Source organism: Lipotes vexillifer, unplaced genomic scaffold, assembly GCF_000442215.2.
Source record: "Lipotes vexillifer unplaced genomic scaffold, Lipotes_vexillifer_v1.1 scaffold149, whole genome shotgun sequence".
In the NCBI taxonomy this organism is placed as follows: domain Eukaryota; kingdom Metazoa; phylum Chordata; class Mammalia; order Artiodactyla; family Lipotidae; genus Lipotes; species Lipotes vexillifer.
Window position 1 is genome coordinate 1,202,802 of NW_006779962.1, and position 12,311 is coordinate 1,215,112.

The 12,311-nt window shown below is 55.5% G+C and overlaps 1 protein-coding gene across 1 annotated transcript; it reads right to left on the bottom strand.

Annotated features, from left to right (window-relative positions):
• Positions 1 to 1,131: 1,131 nt before the first annotated feature.
• On the bottom strand, positions 1,132 to 8,541 carry LOC103085048 (ficolin-1). The gene is given in 10 exon segments (XM_007472139.1): positions 1,132 to 1,385; positions 1,951 to 2,085; positions 2,947 to 3,076; positions 3,583 to 3,710; positions 4,132 to 4,164; positions 4,942 to 4,977; positions 5,436 to 5,489; positions 6,973 to 7,086; positions 8,440 to 8,499; positions 8,502 to 8,541. Coding segments are annotated over 10 exon segments (978 nt in total). The 3' UTR covers positions 1,132 to 1,137.
• Between the last annotated feature and the right edge of the window lie 3,770 nt (positions 8,542 to 12,311).

A 12,311-nucleotide genomic window follows, 5' to 3' on the forward strand; every position in this document is an offset into this window, starting at 1 on the left:
CTCCCAGAAAAATCCCAGACATGCCACGTTCTATGTGGCTTTGCATGGTTCTTAGACCAGCTAGGACCCATCTAAGCGACCTTTGGGGAGCAAGGATGGTAGTAACCAGCTTGCACATTTCTAGATTCTCTCCGAGTAGACGATGCTGCCAGAACAGACACAAGCAGGCTTATGAGGACCCAAATAGTCAGGCAAGGGTTAGGGACCGGCCAGCGCCAGGACAGGCTGGCCACCTGAGGATGGGGGGCTTCTTGGTGTATGGCGGTGGAGGCAGCGGGAGGAGAGAGCGGGACCCTCCTCAGCAGACACAAGTACAGGTGCTGAGGGCACTGGCGTATCTCTCAGAGACGGCTGCCTGGAGAGTTGGAGTCTCCCCGCCTGCAGGTCTGTGCTGGCTCAGCTGCAGGGCGCTGTGCGCTGAGATCACTCCCCCCTCTCCTGGAGCGCTCCGATCAGCCACAGCGGCTCCTCTTCCACTTCCTTCTTTATTGGTGGTGAGGGATTCCCAGGCCACCATCACCCTTTATGGGTAATGGGGACCCAGGAGCCTGGGCGGTGTGGATTAGCTGGGGTCAGGAGGCTGGGACTGCACAGGCCACTTTACCTCTGAGCCTGGGGTCAGAGGACACTTTCTTGAAGGGCTGAGAGTAAAGACTTTAGGATGTGTGGTCACGTGGCTCGGCCTCTGGCCCTCTACTCAGCCTGAGTTTGAAAACTACCTGGAGGCAGACAGCAGCCCGGCCCGGCAGGGAGAGTGACACTTGACTGGCACGCAGCCTCACGTGCAGGCCCTGCTCTGTGACTCTGGCCTCAGCCCAAAGGGCACCTGCAGAGCCAGGTCATGGGGACAGGTGGACAGACAGGGGCACAGGTCAGAGCATGGAAGTGACGAAGGGGTCCCACGCCTGCTGTTGGGTAAGCAAGTGTCTTTATTGAGAATATGTATGTCTGGCCATATCTGGATTAGCATTTTCTCTTATCCTCGTGAGTGGGACAGAAGGGTTGGAAGTCAGTGGAGGCACAGAGAGAGAGCCTCCTGCCCAGGGGACAGGATGCGGCTCTTCTGCTCCCGTGAGGATAGTGACGCAGAAGTCCGCGACACCTTCCTGGGGAGGGCTCTGGACCGGCTGCCCCGCCCTAGGTGGCCCGCACCTTCATCTCCGACACCTTGTGGCTGTAGTTGTACCCCTTCCCTGACCTCCAGTTGATGCCGTTTGCAAAGCTCTCGTGGGGCCCCCCAAGGTAGCGGCTGTTCAGGTTTGACACATGACAATCCTTGTACCACCAGGCCCCCTGGAACTGCACGGCACAATTGGCAGTATTTTTGTCGCTGTCTTGATCTTTGGTGGAGAAGGCGTTGTTGTTGTGGGACGTCAGGGAATCACCTGCTCAGAAGGAAAGGTCGCCTAATTGGCACACAGGGCTAAGAGGTCCCCTACGCTGGTCCAGGTCAAAGCTGCTGTGCCCAGGTGTGCATGTTGTACACTGTGCAATTCCAAGGGGTGCCACTCACATGACCCCAGGGAGCATCCCTCTGCTGATGCAGTGGCCTTGGTATCCCCTCATCTGGTCTGCTCCTGCCAGCTAACAGGCATCCTCTCACTTAGGGGGAGAACTCTTTCACTCCTCAGGGGAGAATTCCAGTCACAAGAGTGGGAATGGAGCCTTCAGGGAAATGGGCTAAATTATCATTCTTCCCCGTTTTTCATCAGTAATGGTAGTTAATAATAATGCCACAGCTTGTTGGATTTTGTCACGGGTCACATCAGCCTTGTGGGTACACTTAGGTATGCGTAGTATTACCTTATCGTGCAGATAAGAAACTGGTGAGGTTAAGTCCCCAAGAACATCACACAGAAGAGGCAGAGCCAGGACGCTAAGCAGGTCCTCCCTGCTTCCCCAAACCCCGCGCTGAAACCCAGGCCACGGCTGTGCCCCGCACGGACTCACCGGCACTGCCCCCGACAAAGTCTCCCAGGATCAGCTTGTACTTCTCTGCCTCGCCCGCCATCTTGAATGACTGGTACTTGGCAAATCGGTGGTTGCCCTCAAAGTCCATGAGGTCTACCCGCAGCTCACTGCTTCCTGTTGGAGGTGGGTGCTCAGGGCCCGGCAGAAGGGACCCTCTGCCTCCAGGCACGGGGGGTGGGAATGTGGGCTTTAGGGGACGTCTGAACTTGGCATCGGGGACAGTTCACGGGGAAGGTGTGAGAGGCTGGGCTGGTGGGAGGACCTCAGGGATGCCTCCCTGTTTTCAAATAGCTCCCCTGCTGTTCCATCAGCCATGCCTGAAATTCCACGGTCAGTGTACCTCGAGTGGAATGAAGCCTCGCTCTAGTGTGAAACCCTAAATTCTCCTGCCAAAAGCTGTGAATGTCACGGCAGGAAACCTTTGTATGTGTAGTTACTTCTGTAAGAATTTCAGGCACGTGACTGGACACCGACAAGGTTGCCGTGAGGGAGTGGAAGGATTAAGAAAGGATGACCTCAGGACCAGCTGTGAAGCTGATTCTCTGGAACGGAGAAGTGGGGTGAGGGGGCCTGCGTGGGGACCGCCACATGCACCGAGCGGGAGACGCGAGGGAGGGGCTCCGTGGGCCCGAGATCCCAGTTTCAAGGAAGGACCAACCGTTGGAAGTGGGAGAAGGGTCACCCCAATCCAGACGGCCGCCCCCTCACTTCCGACTCTCGGGTTCTAGATACGGTCGGTCCCGAGAACAGAAGTCGTCTTCACTCCAGTAATCCACCTCCTCCGATTTGAACACTCAGAGAGTGTAAGAGAATACATGTCCTAGGTTCTCAGAGTAATAACCCCTCCTGCTGTCACACGTGACCACCCCGGGGGCCAGGAGGAGCGGGGTCCTCTGGCCCACATGGCCCAGGGCTAAGGTCAGGGGCATGTGCATTCCAGGCACCCCACCGCAGAGCCCCCGGCCGTGGCCCTACCCTGGGCGGTCAGGGCGTGGATGTTGTCATTCCCCAGCCAGAACTCTCCCAGCTGACTGCCGAAGCCCTGCTGGTACGCGGCCCAGTCCCGGCAGAAGTCCACGGAGCCGTCGCTCCTTCGCTGGAAAACCTGCACGCGACGGGGAGGGCTGGGGAGACGGGCCCCACTGCCGCCCCCCACAGAGCGCCCCGGCCCCGCGCGGGAGCAGCGTTGGTAGGTCACAGGCATCACAGGCTGAGGACCAGAACGCGGGTCTCATCCAAGAGCCCAGGGGCAGTCAGGGACACCCACACGGGACCAAGGAGGAAACGGAGGCTCAGAGAGGGCAGGCGACAAGCCCAAAGCCACACAGCTGCAGAGGAGTGGGCACCTCCGGGCCTGAGCCCACAGCCCTGAGCCACGGGACTCCTTCCCATGTGGGTCCACACTCCCGTCCCCCCGACATTTCTGATTCTCCCGACCTCAGTGAAAGGACGGGGTCAGCCTCAGCCTGGAGGGAGTGGACGGTCTCACAAAGGCCACTAAAGAGTGATCTGCCACCAGGTGAGCCTCCCCGGCACGCACACCCCTGCCCAGGAGCCCCACGGCCATCACTGGGTAAACCCCACGGCCATCGCTGAGCGCCCCCGACTCACAGTCCACCCCCCGCCGTCCACGTCCATGTCACACAGCACGGTCAGGGGCCGGCAGTCGGGCAGGTAGATGGTGTGCCAGCCGCTCAGAAAGTGCCCCCTGGTGAGCAGCTCCTTACAGGTCCGAGGTCCTGGGAAGGGAAGCCGGGGAATGGACGCCAGGACAGGAGCTCTGGTTGGAGCAGTGGGGAGGGGAAGCAGGGAGGAGGGAGGAGCAGGGACACCTGCCTGGGGGAGGTGGGCTCTGAGTCCTGGGACAGAGACGCAGCCCCCAAGGCCACCCGGCTGTGACGGCCAGGCCCCCACCTCCCAGGGCTGTCCCCGCCAAGTCTCCTGGGCACCTGGCCTCCTCCAGGAATATACTCGAGTTATCCAGGCAATGGCTGCCTATCACTCGGGTAAGCGCGGAGTAAGATATGTGCAGAGAGGGTTTTGTCCTTGGAAGGTGGAACCTGAGTCTGTGCAGCTGGCCTTCTGGTCGATCCCCCCTCCCCCGCCCCAAGCAGGAGCAGGTCCAGGCAGAGGTCCGGGGGTCGGCGTGTGTGCGGTCACCTGTGGCACAGGAATGAAGCTGCCCCGGCTCTCCTGTTGTGGGGAGAGAGGACATGCACGCCACACGTCTGGAAACAGCGCCCCGTGCCCCTCAGCCCCGTTGCTCCGTGAACACAGTGTGGAGAAAGGAAACCATCATCCAGCTCTTTGCAGGACTCTCAGCCTCCAGCCCTGCGGATCAGCTCCTAGACTCAGCATCACTGGGCTTGCTTGGCCCCCACTGCATCCGGCCTGCCTGGGGGCTGGCGGCCAGTACCGTCCCGCGGGGCACTGGCTGGACCGCCGTGCCGGCCACCTCGCCTGGGCTTCACGGCACACGGCGGTGCAGGTTCAGCGCCCCCAGGCCTATCGCTTTCCACAGCCCGTGTCTCCAGCACAGCCTCCGCTTGTGGAAAGTACTGGGGAGCGTTTGGGATGTGAGTCTGGGCCCCAACCTCGCACTTTGTATTTGTAGCCAGAGCACGTGACTGTGTCTCGGCGTTTTGCCTTTTCTTGCTTTTACACATTTTTAAATAAATGAGCATAAATCAGAGCATTATAAGCAAAATGTCCAAAATCATGTAGTAAAGGCGGTGCTGCCAGTCCCCTGGGTCCAGCTCTGGAGCCTCTGGGCTTTGAGCGCTCACCGGCGCTGACAAAGCACGCCGGACTCAGAGGCCCCTCCTCCCACTCCCACTGGCTGCAAGGAGAAGGCCAGGGGTGTGGTCTGAGATCCTCCCCCAGGTGGTGCTGGCCGTGGCCGAGCCCTCTGGGACGCCCCAGCCCCCTGCAAAGCCTGCCCAATGACCCCAGGGAGGCGGAGGGGCTCACCTTTCTCTCCGCCCGCGCCCTTTTCCCCTCGGTCTCCTGGGGAGAGACAGGAGATGCACAGGACGTCTGGTCAGTGGACATCGACCCTTCGCTCTGGAAACCACCCAAGCGCTCAGTTCTTCGGGAGCTGGGGCGTGGGGGATGGGGCTGTGGCTCTGGGCACCACGCACGCATGCTCCGCATCCCACACCTTTCCAATGCCTGGGTCTCAGCCGGGGGAGTTGCGGGGGGACTCAGAGGCCTAGATTCTTCCCTGGGTTATGAGAGGCTGCTCTGGACCTTGGGCCCCGGACCCGGGACCCAGTTCACACGCTGTCTCGAAGCTCTTTGGAAACAGCAAATAGGACAGGTGCCTCTCTGTCACTTGGCCCCCCTCCCTCTCTCTGTCTCTCTCCCATCTCTCTCTCCGCCTCTTCCCTCTCTCTCTCTGTCTGTCTCCATCTCTCATGTCTCTGTAGACAGGCCCCGGGGTCCTCCTCTATCACCTTTGGTACCTTCGGGCCCGGCCGGCCCCGCCTTCCCAGGGACTCCGGGAGAACCTCGCTCTCCTGTAAATTCCAAAGATACATCCTTGAGGCAAAGGCCACGTGAAGAATTCTCCTCGAGCGTCTCTGCCCTAAGGAGCACAGCCCTGACCCTCCATCCCAGCTGCGGTGTCCTCAGGGTCACTGCCCTGGGACTCCGCCCGAGGGTGACAGCAGGCGTCGGGGACAAAGCACTCACAGCTACCCGGTGCCGGCCGGCCGGCGCGCCAAGCTCGGGCCCCAGGCAACCATCAGCGATCTGGCTCCCGACCACCTCAGTGTAGCAGCCCAGGTCCAGGCCACCGTCACAGAGCCCCTCCGGCTACATGGGGGCCTGGGACCAAGAGCACGTCCTCAGAGACCCTGTCACACAGGACCCTCCGGCCCCTTGGCTCTGGGAGGGAGGAGGGGCCCTGCCCTGTGCTCAGCCCTGGATGCAGGGGCGGTCGGGGGCAATTATTCATCCCTCTGGGGTGGTTCTCTCTCCACCTCCATAGAGGAGGGGTCGGGCGCCACGAGGCCTTCCAGGTCTGCGTTATTGGTGTGAGAAGGCGGCTAGGACCACCCAGGGGCCCTGCCCCTCCTCCTGAGCACTGAGGGGAGGGTCAGGAGAGGTGGCCCCAGGCTCAGCAGAGGCAGCAGGAGAATCTGCCGGCAGGCTGCACTCCCCGGGGGGTGTGGGGGTGTGGGTGGGTGGCCGAGGGGGTGCCGGCTCGGCTTGGGGTGGACTAACCACACCCACTGGTGGGCAGCCGCCCCAGCCCGGCCCCTCTTCCCAGTGTCCCCCGGCAGGACCCCCAGCCTGGAGCCCATCGTGGTGAGCACATGCAGCCCTCCCATCCCCAGGAGCTGCCCTGGGTGCCCACGGCCCCTGAGCTGGATACCTCTCAGGACGTGAGAATCTGGGGACCTCCGAGCTGACCCTGTGTCTGGAGCCCTTGGAGCGTCCACTCACACGCAGGCCCGGGGCACTCACCCCTTGAGCTGCGTGCACACCTGCCCTTCATACCAGGCTCGGGGCCCGAAACCCCACAAGGGGACCACCACGTCGACGGGAGAGCTGTGGAGCGCTCGGGGGCCTTCCTACAGAGTTGAGGTCCAGCTCCACCCTCCCTGGTGATGGCTGACTGCTCTGAGCCCCAGTTTTCTCATCTGTGGTACAGATAGAAAACGCTGGGGCCTCAGTTTTCAGGTGAGAATACCGAGGTACGCGTGGCTTGGAACTCTGGCCCACGGCCACGTAAAGCCAGGGCTGGATCGAGGACCGGGAAGCAGGTGTTCTATGGAAGTGTACCCCGGTGTGAGCTCATAGAATAGCTGCGACCAGCCCCCTCCTCAGGGAATGGCAGATCCCGGTGGGCCTCAGGGGTCGCTCCTGACGCCAGCTCTGAGCAAGGTCGTGACCCAAGCTCCCGACCTGAGACCCGCAGGGGGCAGTGCCCACCCGGGGTCTAATATGAGAAGGGCTGGTGCTCAGTGACCCCCACGTCCGAGCCAGAGCACATACCCTTCTGTCCCTTGGCGCCTGCCTCTCCTTTGGGCCCTGCGGGTCCGGGCAGCCCCGGGCAGCCTCGGAGGATGGAGGGCTTGTCGGAGCCCTCCAGACCCACCAGCTTCACCTCTGCAGAGGGACACAGAGCGCCAGTCAGTGCTCTCGTCCTGGGCCTGAGAGCTTGCAGAGCCGGCGACCAGCCACCCGAGCCACGGGGATCTGCCACGCGGCGACCTCGGCCTGGGCCCTTGGCTGTGGCCAGAGTCACCCGTCTCAGATGAAGGGTCAGCCTGGCAGTGATTTTCCCGCCTCTGGTGGGCACTGGTCAGGTGTGGAGGTGATGCAGGGCAGAGCCCTGGCCTGGTGGTCCACCCTGCCTGAGCCACCCTACCCCCAGCCTCAGTGCTGTGTGTCCTTGGGCAAGTCCCTCAACCCCTCTGCGCTCTGTCCCTTCGGCGCCCAAGTGGAGACAGGAATAGGACTGTGGGGAGGATTAGATTAGATAACGCAGATTTTAAACTTCTTAGTATAATTCATGGCATTTTAAAAGAACCTCATAAACAGTGGGTGCTTTCACTAAATAACCACAATAAATATTTTAAAGACTTTGGGAATCTGGGTCAATGTAACATTTTCACCCCAGACCTTGGACTTTTGACCTTAGAATTCCTGAACTCGAAGGGGTCTGTGTAGGGCCCCTGGAGAGGGGACACATTTGATCCAAGGACACAGAGCAAACTCCAGTAGAACTGGAACCAGAGATTCATTTCCTCCTCAGAAAAAAATAATTATTTTTGTTGATTTCAAAACTGAAATATCCTCAGGAGAGACAACTTAGAGGATGTGGGAATCAGCTGTGCTCTCACTGGAGACACAGGCAGCTGTCGTTTTGGGGTCTGTCTCCAGCTGGGACTCTCTCACGGGGGCAGCCTTATGCTTCCCCCATAAATACGTCCTCCACTCAGGGGGAGGCTGGTCTGTCCTCAGGGGCAGCCTCTTGCCAGGTGTGGGCCCCATCCACCTGCGTGGGATCGGGAGGGAGACCACAACCCCCTCTTAGACCCAAATCTGCTGAATTGCACTCTCTGGGGTAAAAGCCAGAAATCTGCACTAACAAACCCCAAGTAAACGTGGGAGCCCTTGGATTAGAACATCTTACAACATCTTTCTGAAAAGTCCAAGAGAAGACAGAGAAAGTGATGGGCATGGTCCTTTTTCTCAGTGGCAGAGTCGAGACCTGGCTGGGAAGCTCGTGGGGTGAATCACAGGCTTGAGAGTTGGACAGACCTGGGATTAAATTCCTGCCCCCCCCCCCCCGACCTGTGTGACCTTGGGCCTGTTGTGTCCTAGTCTGCAGGTGAAGTTGAGCTGTTGAGTCTTCAGAAGGAGATGCATACGGAGGGTTTAACCCTAGATACTATTTGTGGTCAATGAGTGGGTAGTTACCAGCTCTCAGGGACTGGAAATTCAGGTCCATCTCACCCGGACAGGTGTCTGCAGTCTGGGCGGCCAGGGTCCTGAAGCACAGGAATAAAAGGAGTTGGCCGGTGGGCCCAGGGCCACGGCCACTCCACTCAGCTCCATGTCCTCTGGTCTTTGACCTTGCTCTTGTGAGCAGGGGAAGCCAGCCCTTGCCTGGGCCTGTGGTTTCTCAGCTCCCACGGGGACACCCACTTCCTGCAGCCTCTTTGGTTACACCAACAGGAGGTACCAGTGATGGCAAAGGGTGTTTCCTTCCTGCTGGGCCCCACCATGCTGCCCGCTGAATCAGGCTCACTTCCCCTGGCAGGATACTCCGTTCCCAGTCGAGAGAGCTCCCAGGACCCCTCTGTTGGAAAGGGTCTGCCTTCTTTGTGGCTTAAGGAAAGCCCAGTCCCCAGACCCTCTCCTCATTACCCAACTACACCCAAACAACAGTCTGAGACCTTGACTGGGGTATAAGGAGGAGTTGGCTAGAGATGCTCCTTCCCTCGCCTGATTTCCAGAATATTCTAATGACTGAGGCAGTCCTTGAGCACTTAACACAGCGGAAGAGAAAAAAATCCCGAGCACTTCTTATGTACCAAATACTACTTATGCCAGCCCCATTCGGAAGACACTAACTATTATCTAAACTTCACAGGTGGAGAAACTGAAATCACACAGCTAGTAAGAGCCTGACGATACCTCGAGTCTGTCTAATGCTCCAAGGACCACTGGGTCTGGGCATTACACCAGAAGGCGAGGCTATGTCTTATCTCCCTCCAAATCCCAGAGGCCATCGTCCACATCTTGTACTATGATCACCCTTAACCGGGACATGTGGTGGGCATTCTGTAAAGGGCTTCTGCAGATGTGTAGAATGTCACTAAGGAGAGTAGGAAGAGGACAAGAGGGGACGAGCTGAGGGTGAAATTCTTCTGTGGTTTGATATTTTTCCGGGCCAGTGCTCGTGGGCTGGTGTCCCAACCACACCCACTGTCCAACTAGGAAAGAAGCCGGGGATGGCCTGACCAGAGGTTTAGCAACCACCTCTATGGGCACTGGAATGACACTAGACTTTGCAAATTTTTGTGCGGTGGCTCCAGCCCATGGAGACGGAGGGAACAAAGAGGTTGCGTTGCCTCAGGCGTTGCATTGCCTCAGGCACCGCTCAGCCTCCCTGAGCTACTGGACGGGGCAGCCTGTCCCCAGCATGGGCCTGGATTTCGTCTGTTGGAGAGGGGCCCGTTCAGGGCTGTTCACCTGGCCTCAGTCAGGACAGGGAGAGAGGCAGCCGGTCTTTGTCCTTCAACCCCATCTGCCAGTGACAACCCCCCACCCCAATCCCAGGGTGCTTCCTCTTTTTCACGTTGCCAGTAGAACGAATGCAGGTGAGATGTTGACAACACAATCAGGTGTCGCTTTAATGTTCCTAAGAGTATGTGGGCCTAAGAATACAAAAGAACGCAGGACTCTGTCAAGTTCAGATATCTTAAAGCAGGATCAGTCAAGGTCATTTGACTTCTGACAGTGGCAGGTTAGGTATTTGGGGCCATCTATCCTCATAAAGACAAACAGACAAAACATTAAAAAAGAGATTTGCCTGAAGGCATAGTCAAGTGAACCACGTAGGAATGGGTTACTTTGCTATGTTCTTGAGAGCAACAGAGATCTGGAGAGGCGAAACCAGCATGTGGGGTCTCTTTTTGCCAATCCCCCAAAGATAGCTGAGAAGCTGGTCAGTCACCTCAACAATTTTGCAGCATTGAAGGTCAAAGTTTGGGGTCTGTGTTCTGTCAAAGGAGTGGATTTGGGGTGGGATCCAGAGGCATTTCTTCCTAGAAATAAGGATGAATCATCAATAGGCAGCCCTAATGTGGACTGCAAACTGGTTTTGAGACATCTAGGTGTCCCAGGGAAAAAAATCTCAACTCCTGAAATTCTAATAAGGTCTTCCTAGATCACTAGTATCCACTTGCTCCGAGCTGAAACCAACACAAATCTTGTCAGAAGGAGAACAGTGTGACCCCAGGATTTAAATGATTTCTGCAAATATATGTATTTTCCAAATTAAATGTTAGAACACAATAAAAGATAACCAGGTTCCTGAGGATAAAAGACAACATGTACAAGAATAGAAACACCAGAGTATAGAAACAGATCCCCAGAAGCTACAGATACTGAAACGACAACATTGTTAATGGTGAAAATTGAAAAGCATCCTCAGAGATTGAAAACAAGGATGCTCATAAATCACCACTTCTGGTCAACATTGTGTCACTGTCAGTGCAGTAAGGCAGAAAAAACAAATACGATGTAAAAGAATTGGAAAGGCAGGTACAAGGCCATTATTATTTTCAGAAGATACGATTTATGTAGAAAATTCAGGAGAATCTAAAATTAAAAGTTTTAGAATGAATAAGCTTAGTAAATATCAATCATGTTCCTAAAAGCTAGCCAGAAAGAATTACAAAATGAAATTTTAAACATTTGCAATAGTGACACCAAAATCAAGTAACTGTGAATAATTCCGGCAAAATACACGCTAGTCCTCCATCTGGCAGTAGAAAACCGTCAGATGGGAATGAGTGATGTTTAAAAAGAGTAGAACAATTGTAAGAATATTCTCCGTTCATGGATTCAAATGCTCAATATTGTAAAAATCTTAGTTTCTCTCTCTTTGATATGCAGATTCACTGCATTATCAGTTAAATGCCCATTTTATTGGGAAACTTGACAAGGTGAATTTGAAGTTTGTTTAAAAGTTTAAAGGCCAATAATTAGGCTGTTTTGAAGCAGATAGAACACGGAAGGACGACTTGCTCTGCTTGAGGTCAATAATTGTCACGAAGATATAGTCACTGAGATGGTGTGGTACCAGCTCCAGGATCCAGACTAAACCAGCAGAACTGAGTAAAGGGTCTAGAAACAAATTCAGGCGTAAACGGACCCTTGGTGCATGACAGTGGTGGCTCTGCAGGGCAATGGAGAAACAATAAACTTTTAAAAATTGAAATATAGTTGATTTACAATGTTGTGTTAATTTCTGCTGTACAGCAAAGTGATATGGTTTTATATATATATATACTTTAAAAAAGTATTTTCCACTGGGGTTGTGACGAAAGAAACGGAAGAACAGCTTCAGGGCTAACAGCACATTTTGGCTTCTGTAAGAAACTTGCTTGCTTGCTTGGGGCGGGAAGAACCGGGTTCCTGATTGGCTGATTCAAAATTAAACAGCTCCCTCCCGCCTTGGGGGCTTCCCGCCCTGTGAAGGGTATAAAAGCCTCGCCCGACTGTTAGTCGGGGTCTCACTCACTTCTCTCCGAGTGGGACCCTGTCCGGACAGTTTGGGTCAGCTTCTATACTCGTATAAATCCTTTGCTAATCTTTCTACTTGGTGTTGGTGATTCTCGGGTGTCCTTGGTTGGGACACAGGTTGCATTTACCGGGGAACTTGACTCCAGGCGTGTGGCTCCCGGACGGCAACAGGGTTATCATAGGATATTGAATATGGTTCTCTGTGCCATACGGTAGAACCTTGTTGTTTATCCATTCTATATATAATAGCTTACATCTGCTAACACCAACCTCCAACCCTCTCCTTCTTGAATAAACTTTCAGTAAACACTGTGAGCTACTGGGTATTCACGTGGGAAAACCAGAAATGAAACCTGACCCTAATCATAAAAAAAAAATCAATGTTGGCAGAATTATAGACCCAAATGGGAATAGTTTTAGACCACATTGTAAGATATCAAATAACCTTGGTGAATGCAGGAATGAAAAGCACTAAACAAAATGGAAAACTCTGGAAATTGACTTTGAAATTAAGAACTTTGGGTTCTCAAATGATACCCCCAAGAGAGTGAAAAGACATGCCGCGGGGGGGG